At 41.3% G+C, this 17566-nt stretch overlaps 1 protein-coding gene across 4 annotated transcripts in view; it reads right to left on the bottom strand.

Annotated features, from left to right (window-relative positions):
• The window catches only part of LOC100347865 (myb/SANT-like DNA-binding domain-containing protein 3), a 178689-nt gene that overhangs the window by 6376 nt on the left and 154747 nt on the right, over window positions 1–17566 (bottom strand). For all 4 annotated transcript variants that reach the window (XM_089301180.1, XM_089301188.1, XM_089301194.1 and 1 more), the window contains one exon: window positions 10460–10583. In XM_089301180.1, the coding sequence (XP_089157306.1) occupies window positions 10460–10583 (124 nt within the window). The remainder of the gene's footprint in view (window positions 1–10459; window positions 10584–17566) is intronic.

The raw sequence follows: 17566 nt of genomic DNA, 5'->3' as shown, positions 1-17566 counted from the left end.
ATAATTTTTAAAGATTTACTTATTTATGTGAAATGCAGCATTACAGAAAAAGAGGGAGAAAGAGTCAGACCTGCCATCTGCTGGTTCAGCCCCAAATTGTTACAAAGGCCATGGCTATGCCAGGCTGAAGCCAGGAGCCAGGAGCTTCATACAGGTCTCCCACATGGGTACAAGGGCCCAAGTATTTTGGCCATCTTCCATTGCTTTCCCGGGTGCATTAGCAGGGAGCTGAATCAGAAGTGGAACAGTCAGGACTCAAACCAGTGCCCATATGGGATGCTGGCATCACAGGCAGCAACTTAACCCACTATACCACAAATGCCAGTCCCTGTTCTATTTTATTAGCTATTGCGTCTAATCTCTTATTGTGATTAATTTATAAATTAAACTTTATCACAGGTGTGCATGTATAGAAGAAAACATAGCACACAGATTTCAGTTCAGTACTGTCTGTGGTTTCAGACATCTACTGGGGTATCTTGGAACAAACACCCCATAAATAAAGGAGGACTACTGTACTTAGGGATATTCCTTGGGCTAGATATCTGGAAATGAGATTATTGAATAAATAGGTATAAACATTTACAGTTCTCTGAACATAGTGCCAAATTATACTTATAACACTTTTCAGTATACAAAATGTTAAGTATCTAAGATGGAAGGGGGAGATGCAAATAAGTTTATGTTAATGACAGAAATGGAGCTAAGCAGTTAAGTAGGTGCTAATCTTAGAAATTAACTGAATTTGAATTAAAAGTAAATGAAAAGGCAACATCATCACCTGATAATAATTTGACAGGGATAAACATTTAAGATATTTAACAGAAAACTAATTTTTTTTAAACTGAGAGAGGTGGAATGTATAAATTAGCCAGCCTTCAGTTTGAACTAATAAAACATTAAAAGTGCAGAGATAGCACATGTGTTCACTAATATCACATACTTTACTACAAAAAAGGATTTGAGGCATCTTACAATAAAGCACACAAGGGGCCAGTGTTGTAGCATAGCAGATAAAGCCACCACCTGCAGTGCTGGCATCCTATATAGGCTTCAGTTCATGTCCCAGCTGCTGCACTTCCAATCCAGCTCCCTGCTAATGACCTGGGAAAGCAGCAGAAGATGGCCCAAGTACTGGGCCCCTGCATCCACGTGGGAGACCTGGAAGAAGCTCCTGGCTCCTGGTTTCAGAGCTGCTGGCCATTGTGACCATCTGGAGAGTGAACTAGCAGATGGAAGATCTCTCTGTCTCTCTCCTCACTCTGTAACTCTGACTTTCAAATAAATAAATAACTCTTAAAAATAAAAAAAGGGGCCAGTACTGGGGCTCACTCGGTTAATCCCCCGCCTGTGGTGCCGGCATCCCATATGAGCGCCGGGTTCTAGTCCCAGTTGCTCCTCTTCCAGTCCAGCTCTCTGCTGTGGCCCAGGAGGGCAGTGGAGGATGGACCAAATGCTTGGGCCCCTGCATGGGAGACCAGGAGAAAGCACCTGGCTCCTGGCTGCAGATCAGCGTAGCTCCGGCCATAGCGGCCATTTGGGGGGTGAACCAACAGAAGGATGATCTTTCTCTCTGTCTCTCTCACTGTCTAACTCTGTCAAAAAAAAAAAAAAATAGAAAAGAAAAAAGGCACATATAAGAACAAAAAGGAAACATGGACAAAGGGAAAGAGGGAAATATGAGTTTACCAACCTAGTGCCTGAGGTTCCTAAGCCCATGGCAGGAGGTTTCACACTGGGCTCTAAACTTTCTGACACACAAAAAACTAGTGAGCAGATCCTGTTCACAAAGTAGAACTGAGAGCCATACACACATAGCTAAATGATTTTTACAAGGTGCGAAGCAATTCAATGGGGGGAAACAATTATCTCTTCAAGAAACAGTGCTCAGATGACTGAATACTTACATGCAAAAGAAGGAAGCTTACCAAAAATTACCTGAAAACACATCACGGATATAAGCGTACGACCTAAAACCATAGAACTCTCAGGAAAAAATACTGGAGTAAATCTTTGTGCTCTCAGCTCAGGCAGTAATTTCTTAGATATGACATCAAAAGCAACAAGAAATATGTTCTGTACTAAATCAAAATGAAAATCTTTTCTGCTTAAGGACACTAAAGAAAGTGAGGGGGCTGGCAACGTGTTGCAGCAGCTTGAGCTGCAGCTTACAAAGATGGCAGCTCATATCAGAATGTCAGCTTTGAGTGCCAGCTGCTCTACTTCCGATCCGTTTCCTGCTAATATGTCCAGGAAAGCAGCAAATAATGGCCCAACTACTTGGGTCTCTGCCACCCACACAGAGACCTGGATTTCTAGGATTCTGGCTTCTGCCTGGAACAGCCCTGGCTATCCTGGACATTAGGGAGTGAGCCAGCAGATGGAAGATAAGCTCACTGGCTGCCTCTCACTCTATCTTATCACTTTGTTTTTCAAATGAATAAATAAATCTTTTAAAGAGAAAATGCAAATGTAACATGAAAATATTTTTGCAAATTACATATCTGATAAGCGACATATCTAGAACATACAAAAATATACAAATTAATAATAAAAAGACATAAAAACACACTTCATAAATGTCAAAGGATATGTACAGGCATTTCTCCAGAGAAAATACACAAATAGCCAGGAAGCACACAAAAAGATGACCATAATTAGACATGGAAATGTAAATCAAAATCAAATAAGATAGCAGATAACACCCACTGGGTTAGCCTGAATCAAAAAGTGAGATCATTATAAGTGTTGGTCAAGTCATCACAGCCAAAAAGCAGACAAAACTCAAATGTTTATGACTGGGTTAAAAACTATTGCATTATCCACTCAGTGAAATACCATTCAGCCATAAAACAGAACCAAGTATTCAGACACACTAACAACATAGATGAACCTTGAGAATAGCATGCATGCTAAGTGAAAGAAGCTAGACAAGTGAGAATACACAGTATAGGCTTCCATTTGTGTGAAATGTTCCAAACAGGCAAGTCTGCAGAGACAGGAAAATCCTTAGTGCCTGCCCAGGGGATGGGGAAAGCGGAACGGGAGATTTGGGAGGTAAAGGGTATGGGACTTCTTGAGGTGATGAAAACATTTTCTAGTTGACTGTGCTGATACTTGCACAACTCTCTGAGTATGAGTATGGGAACACCGGAAAAAGTTTGAAAAAAAAGTAACTAAAAGACAAATTTGTCTTGTGGGCCAGCATTGTGGTACAGCAGGCTAAGCTACCTCTTGCCACACTGGCATCCCATACTGGAGTGCCAGTCGGAGACCAGCTGTTAGGCTTCCAATCCAGCTCCCTGCTAAAGCACCTGGAAAGCACATTAAAATGACCCAAGTGCTTGAGCCCCTTGCCACTCACCTGGGAGACCCAGATGAAGTTCCAGACTCCTAGCTTTAGCCTGGTCCAGCCCTGGCCGTTGCAGCCATTTGGGGAGTGAATCAGGGGATGGAAGATCTTTTTTTTTCTATCTTTCAAGTAAACAAAACAATTTTTTTTTTTTACAGAAGATAAACTTGTGGGGCTGGCGTTGTGGCTCACTCGGTTAATCCTCCGCCTGAGGCTCTGGCATCCCATATGGGCACCGGGTTCTAGTCCCAGCTGCTCCTCTTCCAGTCCAGCTCTCTGCTGTGGCCCAGGAGGGCAGTGGAGGATGGCCCAAGTGCTTGGGCCCCTGCACCCACATGGGAAATCAGGAAGAAGCGCCTGGTTCCTGGCTTTAGATTGGCGCAGCGCCAGCAGTGGCGGCCATTTGGGGAGTGAACCAATGGAAGAATGACCTTTCTCTCTGTCTCTCTCTCTCACTGTCTATAATTCTACCTGAGAAAGAAAAAAGGAAGGAAGGAAGGAAGGAAGGAAGGAAGGAAGGAAGGAAGGAAGGAAGGAAGGAAGGAAGGAAGGAAGGAAGGAAGGAGGAAAAACTTGTTTTAGTGTAAAACATTTTGAAATTCACATAGTTTTTTTCATGATATGCATGTCCATTAACTTTTTGAAGACCCCTTGCACACTAAAACGTACTGAATTATAAAAAGGGGAAAAGTTTTAAGATCACTGACATAAGCAAAAAAAATCTGCACAAAAAAAAACACATTCCAATCAAACATAGTTACTACTATTAAACTCAAGAGAACTGTCTTGCATTGGAGCTCATTTGAAGAGAGACCTTCTGATACAGAAAACATCATCCTCAACAGCACAGCTGCAGTAAATTCAGTAACACAATGAAACCTCATACTATTTTAAAAATAATTCCCTTCATGGTAGGTTAATGCTCCAAAGTCAAAGCTGAGTACAATCCAAGCAGTTCCCCAGGGAGCTATAACCATGTCCTAGATATGCAGCTCTCCGGCAGTTTGGCTTAATCCAAAGATTAGAATCAGAATATCAAAAACAATTTTTAGGTTATTCATCATTCTAGCAATCCTCCCTGGATTATTTTCTGCAACTGACTTTTGGTTATACTCTCCAAATATCTAGAGTTTTACTTCTAGGTTATTACACCTTTTTCTGTTATCAATTAATGGCAGAAACTGGGATTTGGTCCCCTATCCTCTACTTCTTTCATCCCTCATGCCTTCTATAGGTAATCTCATTCAGTACTAGTGTCTCATGGGTTGATTCATTCACTAATTCATTTAACATGTTTATTTGGGTACCTGCCATGCGTTAACACAAGCATTTGGGATGTATCAGTGAACAAAACGAACAAAGATCCAAAGAAGGGGCAGTCGATAAATATAAAAAATAAACTAGATGGCTATGTTAGAAGGTGATATGTAGGGGCCGGTGCTATGGCATAGTAAGTAAAGCCTCTGTCTGCAGTGACGGTATCCCATATGGATGCCAGTTTGACTCCTGGCTACTCCACTTCAGATCCAGCTCTTTGCTACAGTCTAGGAAAGCAGAAGATGGCCTAAGTTCTTGTGTCCTTGCACTCTATTGGGAGACCTGGAAGAAGCTCCTCTCTCCTGCTTCGGATCGGCCCAGCTGCAGCCATTGTGGCCATTTGGGAAGTAAACCAGCGGATGGAAGACCTCTCTCTCACTCTCTGTAACTCTGCCTTTCAAATAAATAAGTAAATCTTTAAAGGAAGAAGAAGAAGCAGGTGATATGTAGTAGAGAGAGAGAGAGAATGTGTTATGAGAAATTATAAGTGCTATGTATGGACCAAGAACACTGCAAGAAAGGAGACTTCCAATTACAAACACCGCAGTCAGCGGAGGTGTTACTAAGAAGGTGACAAGTGAGCAAAGGCATAAAGTAGGTGTCAGAATTTGTCATAAGGACAACTGGGAGGACAGCATATCAGGCAAAGGAAGAGCAGATGCGGGTTCCCAAAGGTGGGAGCATCCATGCACAGCACCCCCAAGAACAGCAAGGTTAGCTGGAGTGGAGGGGGTAAGATGGAGAGGTAAAAAGCTAAACTATGTAGATGATTCTGCATTTGGTGTAGTGGAGGTGTTGCAGGAAGCATTTGAGCAGAGGAATGACGTGAACTGATCTTCGAAAAGGTTCACTCTAGCTCCGTTGTTGAATACAGACCGTAGGCAACCATCAAGGATGGTACTTCAATAACCCTAGAGAGAGAAAATGTTGACTTGGGCTAAGAATAGCAGAGACAATGGTGAGAAGTAACCACATTGGAGGGATATTCTTAAATTAAAAGTGCTGATAGGGTTTCCCAACTGACTGGATATGGGTAGAGGGATGTATCAGAGATGTTTTGTCTAAACAACTGAGAAGGTGGCAATGACATCCACAGAAACCCAGGAGGTTGCAGGCTGTGCAGGTTATGGGAGGGGGAGAAAATCAGATCAACTGCAGTCCTGTTAGGACTCAGGTGTCAGACATCCACATGGAAAAGTAAGGAGGCAAAGAGATCTGAGACACAAATTCTGGAGAGAGTCCCCGATACATGCCATGTAAAGGCCTGAGATGGGGTGGAATCACTGGGAAGAGGACACTACAACACTGACAGGCCAAGGGGTGACAAGCAACTATCCATGAAGACTGGAATGTTGGGCAAGATAGAAAACGGAGAGAGCCTAGAGCAGAAATGCGCAACACGTAAGAGGGAGTGATAACTGTGTCATCAAATACCACTGATCCCGCAAAAGAAATTAACACCAACAACTGACCACTGAATTTAGCCATGAGAACAGTTTCAGCAGAGTATTCAGGACAAAAGCTCATTGGAGGAGGTTTCAGAGAGATGAGAAGTGAAGAAGGTGAGACAGACTATAAAATCCTTCAAGCTCTTCTGTAGAAAGTAGCTGGTGGGTGAAGAATTAGAGGGATTTTTTTTTCAAGATAGACAAAATTTAAATACATTTATAAATATATATAAACTTATTAAATCAAGATGTGATTTTATGTGGAGAACTGCTAGTAGGTAATAGTGAAAACCTGTGGAAGTTCTCTTCCTATTGCCTCAGTTTTGCCAGTAAACTGGGAAACAAGACCACAGCCAAGACGGCAAGCAATGAGAGAGGAGGTACTGACAATTGGAGAAAGAGGAAAGTACAAGGCAGTCATTTAGGAGAGCAGGAGAATGAATGGATAAAGCAATAGAGCATGAGAGCTGCAGGTATACTTCTAAGTGAGACAGGTTAACCTAGTGGTATGTTTTCCAACTGCAGCCATGCTCAGCTGCGTGGGTACAGGCATGCAATGGGGTGGGAAGCTGGAAGGAACCAGGTGTGTAGTTTCGTCAAGTCAGAGTGATGAAGCAAGAGAGGAACAAATACATTTGCAAGGGATAATCTACAATGAATGAACCACGGAATGTAAACTGAATAAGGAGGGTATGAAGATATCCAGATAATGAAGGACACTGAAAAAGTGAGAGGTTCAGTGAGAGGCCTACTGGGGTAGAGAATGGATGGGATGTGTTAGAAATGGGATGATTCTCAAATGTACATCTTCAATCCACATGTCTCATGAGTTCTTAAACTAAAATATAAGTGGACATCCCACACACACCTCCACCAAGCATGTTAAACTGGACACACCATCCCCTTACCCCCGTATCTCTTTGCTCTTTCCAAGGTATTTTCTACTCAACTTTGCCGTGGCCAGAAATCTGGAACACTCTCTTGTCTCTTCGTCCGTCTACCCTCCACTAATCCCCATGTTCTCATCTTCACACCCAAGTGGTCACCAATACCTGTGAATTCACCTACCTTTGTAATTCACCCATTTACCTCAGCCCTATGGTAACCCCTGTACTTAATTCAGCTATCACTTCTTACTAAGTCTAATTTTCATTCTTCTAATCTGTTTTCCACAATGCTACCAGAGTGGGTTTCAAATCTGATCATATCTACTGCTACTTAAAGTCCTGTAATGGTTTCTCATAGTCTTTGTCAAAGGTCAAACTCCTGAAATAGCACAAATATTCCCAAAGATGTGACCTCCTCCTCCTCCAACAATGCCTCCCACCTCCTTTCAGGTTGAAGTGCCTGCCTTTTTCTAAAGTCCCAGATCATCTCATGTATGTCTATGTGTGACAGCATTTTTCATGTCACCTAATTTTTATTAGTCTCTTCTACTATACTGTCTACTTTTTGAAGGCAAGACCCCTACATCCCTGTCATACTCAAATTTTATACTCTAGTACCAGAAAGAATTTGGTCCAAAGCAAGAAGTAAATAAATCAATTATAGAATACTACTAGGGCAGTTTAACCTGGCTAAAGGTTGTACATCCCTGCCTGTTTACTGCAGGTACATGATATCATGTCCTGATTCTTATAGGCATTGTAAACACTCAGAACAAAGAAGGAAGATCAACTGCTTTTCAGGACTTGTAAATGTGCAGAAAAGTGAACTGTCAGCACTTACTTCTCTGCTCTAGAGAAGCAGGAAAAGTTGATAATTATCACATGTCATTCAAAAAAATATTTACTTAGTACCTAGGGCAAGGTCCTACACCAGGCACTAGGAAAAACAGCACTTAGCAGAACAAAGAGTCCCCAACATAATGAGTTTACAGTCCAATAATATCAATTGTTATTTACTAAATATAAAACACATACCAGATATTATGCTAAGCACTTTACATATATCATCTCATTTTATTTTAACACCACCATGAAGTTTAGAAAAGAGGAAAAGGAGGCTTAGCTATTTTCAGTCAATTCTCAAGGACACATAGCCCATAACTAGTCAAGTCAATATATCCTTACTGTAAAATACTACAAAATGATATATAATCACTTCATTTTTAGGACACCCTCTTCTCTCATCCCTCACTGAGCTGTTGTGAAAGATACCCTACCCTAAGAGAACAAACAGCATCTGAGCTTCTATTATGATATGGATGCTGCTGTGGAACAAATACAAAGAAACCACTTTATGATTTAGTTGTAAAACTGGTCTGTTCTCTTTTATACAGTCATACTTTTTAAGTATTTAGGGGGAAAAGGAGAAGGGAGGCAAGCTCCTTTAAAGACAAGGAGAGGGGCCAGCACTGAGAGTTAAGGCCTTAGCCTGCAGCACCACCATACTATGTGGGCACTGGTTCGAGTCCCAGCTGCTCCAATTCTAATCCAGCTGAAAGCAGTGGAGGGTGGCCCAAGTCCTTGGGCCCCTGCACCCATGTTGGAAACCCAAAAGAAGATCCTGGCTCCTGGCTTCGGATCAGATGAGATCCAGTCATTGCAGCCATTTAGTGAGTGAACCAGTGGATGGAAGACCTCTCTCTCTATTTCTCTTTGTAACTCTTTCAAATAAATAAAATAACTCTTTAAAAAACAAAAAAAGACAAGGAGAATTTTCAGTGAGGATAAGGCAAAAGTTTAACAAAGAAATATTTGATTTGGGGCCAGCACTGTGGCACAATGGGTTAATGCCCCAGCCTGAAGAGCCGGCATCCCATATGGACACCAGTTCTAGTCCCAGCTGCTCTGCTTCCGATCCAGCTCTCTGCAATGGCCTGGGAAAGCAGCAGAAGATGGCCCAGGTCCTTGGGCCCCTGCACCCACATGGGAGACACAGAAGAAGCTCCTGGCTCCTGACTTTGGATCAGCTCAGCTCCAACTGTTGTGGCTATTTGGGGAATGAACCAGTGGATGGAAGACCTCTCTGTCTCTACCTCTCTCTCTCTAACTCTGTATTTCAAATAAGTAAAAATAAATCTTTTAAAAAAGTATTTAATTGTTAAAAGTTTATAGTGGGTTTTTTTTTTCTTTTTAAATCAGAAGACAAAGGAGAAACAAAGAGTCCAGAGCAGAGAACTAAAGAAGTAGAGGACCCAAGGGACCTGATACCCAAGAGTTTCCTTTTACTTCTTGGTAAGCATGACTGACTGGCTTCTAAGCTGACAGAACAAACAGCAAATAGGGAATTTTTCTCCACGCTTTGATGTTTCTAAGAAAGGAACAAAAAAGGTTCTGGGCAACCTTGAGGAGGCAGGACAGAGAAGAATGACAGCAATGTCCTCTTGTCTATAAACATGACCTGGCTAACACACCAATCTCAGGGACAGGATGAGCTCCTAGCAGCATCAGCAAGAAATGGTATGAATGTGGGGCCGGCTCTGTGGCATAATGGGTTCAATGCTGCCGGTTCGAGTCCCAGCTGCTCCACTTCTGATCCAGCTCCCTGGTAATGCACCTGGGAAAACTGTGGAAGACGGCCCTGGTCCTTTGGCCCCTGCACCTATATGGGAGACCTGGAAGAACCTCCTGGCTCCTGACTTCAGATCAGCTCAGCTGGCTATTTTGACCATTTGGGGAGTGAACCAGCGAATAGAAGATTTCTCTGTCTCTGCCTCTGTCAGTCTCTCTATGCCCCAACTCTGCCTTTCAAATAAATAAATAAATCTTTAAAAAAAAAAAAAAAGAAAGAAATGGTATGAATGGACAGACACAAGCAGCAAAAAGCACTAAGACTATTCAGTTGCATGTTGGGAAATCAGAGATCCAGCTTTTCCACAGGTCTATTTCTAACATGCTGTTGACCTTGATTGAGTTATATAACCTCTCTGGAATCAGGAAGTTGAGCATTTACACCCTTCCCATTTCCACCTCTCAACTCACACCTGGTTTTCCATCTCCAACTCCTTATTTTTAGAAATCTATTTTAGCATATATTTTACTTGAGTTACATGTTCTTTATTCTAATATATTCTTTCATCTTTCAACCACCTTGTGACAGACTGCCTAAAAAACAAAAGTGTTAGAATATGGCAAATTTATTTTTTATTTTAAAAAATACCAACATTATACCAAAAGTGTTAAGCCCATAATCTTAAAACCCTAACAAGACATCTGTTTTTGTTTTGCATATTACTTGCCAGTTTTTTTTAAATGATGCTACTGATTTATTTTTACTTATCTATGACAGATAAACACGACTTTCTTGTAACATTTAGTCCACATTTCAAGGCCTTCTGTAAGGCAGTGACCAACAATGCAAAAAAGCTTTCACCACCAATCTGGAAGTACTGACTTACCTACAAGAAGCCTTCTGAGTAGAATAGATGAATTCACATTTCCCATGGATGCAGAAACCATTCAAATTTTCAGGGCAAGGCATGTGGTTTCCAATATAAACATCTTCTCTTTGATCACTGGCATCTTAAAAGAACATAAAACAGGTCACTAAACAGTGAGGAACATACTGAAAAGTAAGAACTTTTCAAAGGTTCTGAGACAGTAAATAAACTCTCCCCTTGTCAACCACCTGTGGGGAGATTTGAAAAGAGGGACTTATCAGACAGGGGGTTGGATAAGATTTAAGGTCCCTTCTAATTCCTATTTTACCTCACACAGCAGGTAGGCTGTTTAGATTCCCAAAATTTAGAAATACCTGCAGGGTGTAAAAACCATGCATTACTGTTGTTTAAAAACAAGCTGCCAAAGATAACTAAATATCTTTGCCAAAGAAATAAATGCTTAGTTGGAGGAAACCTCCCCTCTGTCACAGAGAGATGGCATCTACAAAGCAGTGGCTTTTAGAAAATGAACTTCAGAATTCACCTCACTGCTATGAAGTTTATACCCAAAGAACACTGGGATGTCAGAGAGCAAGGTATGAGATTCTCAAATTTTAGGATGAAACATTAATTTTGGGGGATGAAAGTTAACAAGAATAGTGGGTTTTTTATAAATTGTGTGATTTTATTTAGTGTTCAAATCCATCTTTTTAGAAAACTTTAATTAAATAAATATAAATTTCCAAAGTACAACTTTTGGATTATAGCAGTTTTTCCCCCAAAAACCACCCTCCCACCCACAAACCATCCCATCTCCCACTCCCTCTCCCATCCCATTCTTCAGTTGATTCATTTTTAATTATCTTTATATACAGAAGATCAATTTAGTATACACTAAGATTTCAACAGTTTGCACCCACACAGACACACTAAGTATAAAGTACTGTTTGAGTACTAGTTTTACCGTTAATTCTCATGGTACAACACATTAAGGACAGAGATCCTACATGGGGAATAAGTGCACAGTGACTCCTGTTGATTTAACAATTGACACTCTTATTTATGACGTCAGTAATCACCCGAGGCTCTTGTCATGAGCTGCCAATGCTATGGAAGCCTCTTGAGTTCACAAACTCTGACCTTATTTAGACAAGGCCATAATCAAAGTGGAAGTTCTCTCCTCTCTTCAGAGAAAGGCACCTCCTTCTTTGATGGCCTGTTCTTTCCACTGGGATCTCACTCACAGAGATCTTTCATTTAGGTCATTTTTTTGCCTCAGTGTCTTGGCTTTCCATGCCTGAGAAACTTTCATGGGCTTTTTAGCCAGATCCAAATGCCTTAAGGGCTAATTCTGAGCCCAGAGTGCTGTTTAGGACATTTTCTACTCTATGAATCTGCTGTGCATCCCCCTTCCCATGTAGGATCATTCTCTCCTTTTTAATTCTATCAATTATTATTTGCAGACACTGGTCTTATTATGTGATACCTCTGACACTTAATCCTATCTTTATGATCAATTATGAACTTAAACTGATCACTTTAACTAGTAAAATGGCATTGGTACATGCCAACTTAATGGGATTTGGAGTCCCATGGCACGTTTCTAGCTTTACCCTTAGGGGTAAACCTAAGTGAGCGTGTGCCTAACTGTAAATCTCCTCCCTCTCTTATTCTCTTATTTTTAACAGTGATCAATTTTCAGTTAAATTTAAACACCTAAGAATAATTGTGTGTTAATTAAAGAGTTCAACCAATGGTATTAAGTAGAAAAAGAAAATACTAAAAAGAATAAAATAGTAAGCTGTTCCTTGACAGGACAAGGACTAAACAAGTCATTGCTTCTCATAGTGTCCATTTCACTTTAACAGGTTTCCTTTTTGGTGCTCATTTAGTTGTCACTGATCAGGGAGAACATATGATATTTGTCCCTTTGGGACTGGCTTATTTCACTCAGCATGATGTTTTCCAGATTCCTCCATTTTGTTGCAAATGACCAGATTTCATTTTTTTTCCACTGTGTAGTATTCTTTAGAGTACATATTCCATAATTTCTTTATCTAGTCTTCTGTTGATGGGCATTTAGGTTGATTCCATGTATTAGCTATTGTGAATTGAACTGCAATAAACACTGAGGTGCAGACAGCTTTTTTATTTGCCAATTTAATTTCCCTAGGGTACGTGGGTATTTTTCCAAATGAAAATAGCTTTGCTGTTCTTTTCATAGTTTTTCTTTGTATATGTTACAGAGAAAAAAAACAAAAAAATTTAAAATCACGAAATGCTCTATCAAAGGAGCACCACTATAAATAAATATGTTGATGGACATCTGTTCAGACTTAAGTATAATGATTTGAACTTATCTGAGTTGAAGTGAAGAAAATGGAAGCACAGTGAGTAATACCATTGTCAGAAATGGAAAAGTGACTCAGGAAGGACAGACGGAACGGAGCAGGGAAGGAAAGGACCTGGGGACTCAGTCCTCAAAAATCAGTCACTCATTCTGCCCTATCCCCACCTCCACCCCTAAGTCACCCAGACTTGCACACAGACATGCTCACACACTCTATAATGGATTTCTGTACTTCTTTCTTTGGCATAAACACCAGTACATTAATCCTCAGCTCCACAGAGCAGAGTTCCCCAAGGTTTACAGGGCTGCACACTTGTAGGAAAAACTCCCAAGCTTCCTGCGTTTCCATTCTACAATTCCAGTCTACAGATTCTGTGTACTCCAGCTGTGTGACCTGGAGTATTCTACTCTCTTAAAACTGAGATTTCATATTAGAGAGTCAGTTTTGAGAAAATTCTGAAAAAAACAAAATGTATGTTAATACCACCAAAACAACCACTGTCCATGTGCCACATCACCTAACGCCAAGGGACTTATCTCTACCAAATACAAATAAAGCTGTTAATAAAATTTGGAGATTGTTACCAGAAATAAATCAAGCAAGAATGAAGTAAGAGACTATGTATACATACGGCTATGGGATGAGGAAAATGAGGAGAAGGGGATTAGAGATACCAACTGCAAAAAACCTGAGAATTAAAAATGCAGATTTGGGGCCGTCGCTGAAGCGCAGTGGCTTAACACCCTGGCCTGAAGCGCTGGCATCCTATAAGGGTGCCAGTTCAAGACCCGGCTGCTCCACTTCCTGTCCAGCTCTCTGCTATGGCCTGGGAAAGCAGTAGAAGATGGTCCAAGTACTTGAGCCCCCGCATGCATGTGGGAGACAGGGAAGAAGCTCCTGACTCCTGGCTTTGGATCAGCACAACTCCGGCCATTGCGGCCATCTGGGGAGTGAACCATCGGATGGAAGACCTCTCTCTCTCTCTCTCTCTCTCTCTGCCTCTCCTTTCAAATAAATAGATAAATCTTTTAAAAAAATTCAGATTTTTTCTGGGGCCTATGCTGTGGCATAGCAGGTAAAGCCGTCAGGTGCCAGTTCAAGACCTGGCTGCTCCACTTCCCACTCGGCTCCCTGCTAATGGCCTGGAAAAAGCAATGGATGGCCCAAGTACTTAGGCCCCTGCACCCATATAGGAGTCCCAGATGAAGCTCCTGGCTCCTGTCTTTGGCCTGGCTCAGCCATGGCCATTCCAGGGCCTGGAGAGTGAAGCAGACAATGGAAGATTTTTCTTTCTGTGTCTGCCCCCTCCCCAACTCTTACTTTCTTTTTTTATTTTGCTTGATATCTATTTCTTTATCTAAAAGGTAGATTTACAAACAGAGAGAAGAAGAGACAAAGATAAAGGACTTCTACCCACTGGTTCACTCCCCAAATGGCCGCAATGGCTGGAACTGGTCTGATCCAAAGCCAGGAACCAGGAGCTTCTTCTGCATCTCCTACATGGGTGCAGGGGCCCAAGCACTTGGGCTATTTTCCACTGCTTCCCCAGGCACATTAGCAAGGAGCTGGATTGGAAGTGGAGCAGCTGGGACTTGAACAGGCACCCACATTGGAAGTCAATGTCATAGGCAGTGGCTTAGCCCACTGCACCAAAACACTGGCCTCTATTTTGGTTTTATGAGTTAGCAGGTATCATGAGATTGTGAGCTCAAGAATATAGGTGCTTTTGTTATTCATTTCTAACTCCTAACATTAATAACATAGTATGTGCAATGGTTTAAGAGCACAGTTCTCAAGTCAGACTGCCTGGGTCTAAATCTCCAGTTCTGTGGCCTAATGGCAGTTACTTAAACATTTATAGCCTTCGGTTTCCTCATCTGAGAAATGCAGACAATAATGATGCCTACTTTTCATAGGGTTGTTCTGAGGACTAAATGAGATAATGTATTTAGTATATTAAGTATGGAAACTTAAAACAATGTCTAGCATAAAATAAATAACTAGTAAATAAATGTTACCAGGTATTATTGCATGCTCAACAAATGTTAAAAGAATAAATTCCAATTATCAAAATCTTCAGGGAAAGGCATTAGGCCTAGAGATTAAGATGCCACTTGAGGGGCCGGTGCTGTGGCGTAGTGGATAAGGCTGCCACCTGAAGTGCCAGCATCCCAGTCCTGGCTGCTCCACTTCCGATCCAGCTCTCTGCTATGGCCTGGGAAAGCAGTAGAAGATGGCCCAGGCACTTGGGCCCCTGCACCCACATGGGAGACCTGGAAGCTCCTGGCTCCTGGCTCTGGATCAGCCCAGCTCCAGCCATTGTGACCATCTGGGGAGCAAACCAGAAGATGGAGGCCCTCTCTCTCTCTCCCTCTCTCCCTTTCTCCCTCTCGCTCTCGCTCTCGCTCTACCTTTCAAATAAATAAAACAAACCTTTAAGGAAAAAAAAAAAAAGATGCCACTTGGAATGTCTACAGCCTGTATCAGAATACTGACTGGGGTTTTAGTTCTGGTATAGCTCCTGGCTCCTGGTTTCCTATTAGTGCACACCTGGAAGGCAGTGGAGATGACTCAAATGACTGAGTCCCTGCCACCCATGTGGGAGTCTTACATCCAGTTCCTGGCTCCCAGCTTTGGCCTGGCCCAGCCCCACGCATTTCAAGCATTTGGAGAGAAAACCAGAGGATGAAAGTTCTATCTTTGTCTGTTTCTTTGCTTGTCTGCATCTCAAAAAAAAAAAAAAAAAATCCCTTACTGGGATACAAAAAAACAATTATGAAACATATCTCTTTTATTTCACATTAACAAAATTTTCATCCAAATAAGAGTTTCTACCTTGACTCACCCCTTAATGAACTGAACTACTTTTAGTAGCCCTATCCTGTTTCACAACAGAGGTGGAAATTTAATTAACAGATTCTTTATTTAGAAATACTTGTGATCAAACCAGAAGACTCTCAAATCCTTGATAAGAAACAGTTTCACAAAGACAAATAAGTAAAATCAAATGTACTTGTTATGCTATGAATTCAAACTAAAAATGCCATTTTATGTTCCCAATCAAGTTATAAATAACTTGAAGAAAGGAGTCACCTCCCATAGCACTTACTATCCTACATCACAGCACTTCTCAGAAGGTGAGATTATAGGCAGAGGCTATAACAAAGCCCTATAATGTGTACAGAAATAGGATTGTATAGGTCTGTAGTGGTGGGGGAATCTACTAACTACTCTAAGAAAGCCCTACACATAGCAGGAAATTTCATGAGTAACACAGACCTGAGAGCTACAACAGAATTCAACTATGTGAAGGCAGCATTAAAAAGTTAACTAAATTAAGAACAGGGTACTCAGAAATTAAGTACAGCACCAATAAACATGTACTGAATGAATTAATGAAAGAAGGTGCTTATCAAGCTGTAGACAAAGTGAAGCTGTAGGAAACACAGGCGTGTCTACTAAGGCTTTGAAGTCTATGGCTGTTATAGAGCCAAAATCAGCATGCCGCTCAGTGCCAATGCTATTCACTCTGTTAGATTTACATATGATTTCCGTACATAGTCATATGCTCAGCTAAGATACCAGGGAGATAAAGAAAAATCATACATGGTCCTTGCCCTCAAGGAGCTGGAAGTCAATTTAGGGAATCCACATATACACATGAGAAACTGAGCAACACAAGGGAAGGGGTTTTACATGGCAGTTCACAACTAAATGCTGAAAGGTTCTATAATACCAGGTACTGTGGAAGTTCAAATTTAAAAAGAATTAATGCAGACTAAATTACTCAGAGTAGAATTCACAGATTGGGCAGAACTCAAGATAGGAGGAATGATGGAAGCCAACGGGAAGGTATAATGTACACAGCATTCTCAAGAACTAAGAGTAGATCAGCCTAGCAAGAGCAGTGCATTCAGACTGGGGAAAGATGCTCAATCAAAGTGAGAAAAGACAAGCTGAAACCAGATTATGGAAGAATCTGAATTCCAAGTGAGACAAGTTTTTTAATCATACAGGCAAAGAAGACACTGAAGGCTTTCTGGCTGGAGAGCAACATAATGAAAGCCATGCTGTCCATAAAAATCAGGAGTGGCTGCTAAGGCTAGAGGTTAGGGGGAATGGAAGTGACTGATTATTGGTGTGATAAAGATGTTCTAAAAACAGATTACAATATTGCTTGTACAACTCTGTAAATATACCTAAAGCCATTGAATCATATAGCTTAAATGGGTAAACTTAATGGTAATAAATTGTATTCTCAATAAAGCTGCTAGAATAATTAATTGGAGGAGGCTGGTGTCATGGCGCAGGGAGTTTCCAGCTGCACCACTTGTGATCCAGCTCCCTGCTAATGTGCCTGGAAAAGCAGCAGACAATGGCCCAAGTGCTTGGGCCCCTGCAACCCATGTGTGAGACCTGGATGGAGTTCCAGGCTCCTGGCTTCAGCCTGACCCAGCCCCAGAAGATTCATTCTCTCTCTCTCTCTTTCTCTCCCTTTGTCTGTGTAACTCTGCCTTTAAAATAAATAAATTGAATCTTTTTTTAAAAAAAGCTATTCCCTATATTAAAAAAAAGATTAACTGGACACCAGCATATAAGGTTAAGGGGCAGGGGGACTAGGAACACAAGCCACCAATTAAAGGTAAGTGGTACAGAACCTAAACTGTGGCAATGAAAAGCTGACTTAGAGGCCACCAGTAGGAATAGATACTAGAGACACAGAAAAAAATACAGTTTGAAGATGCTGTGGGAAGTGAATGAGTTCAGAAACTCA

Source organism: Oryctolagus cuniculus, chromosome 1 (genome assembly GCF_051225735.1).
Source record: "Oryctolagus cuniculus isolate XC-2025 breed Fujian yellow rabbit chromosome 1, ASM5122573v1, whole genome shotgun sequence".
Lineage (NCBI taxonomy): Eukaryota > Metazoa > Chordata > Mammalia > Lagomorpha > Leporidae > Oryctolagus > Oryctolagus cuniculus.
Note: the sequence above shows the minus strand (reverse complement) of the source record. Positions and strands in the feature narration are given on the sequence as shown.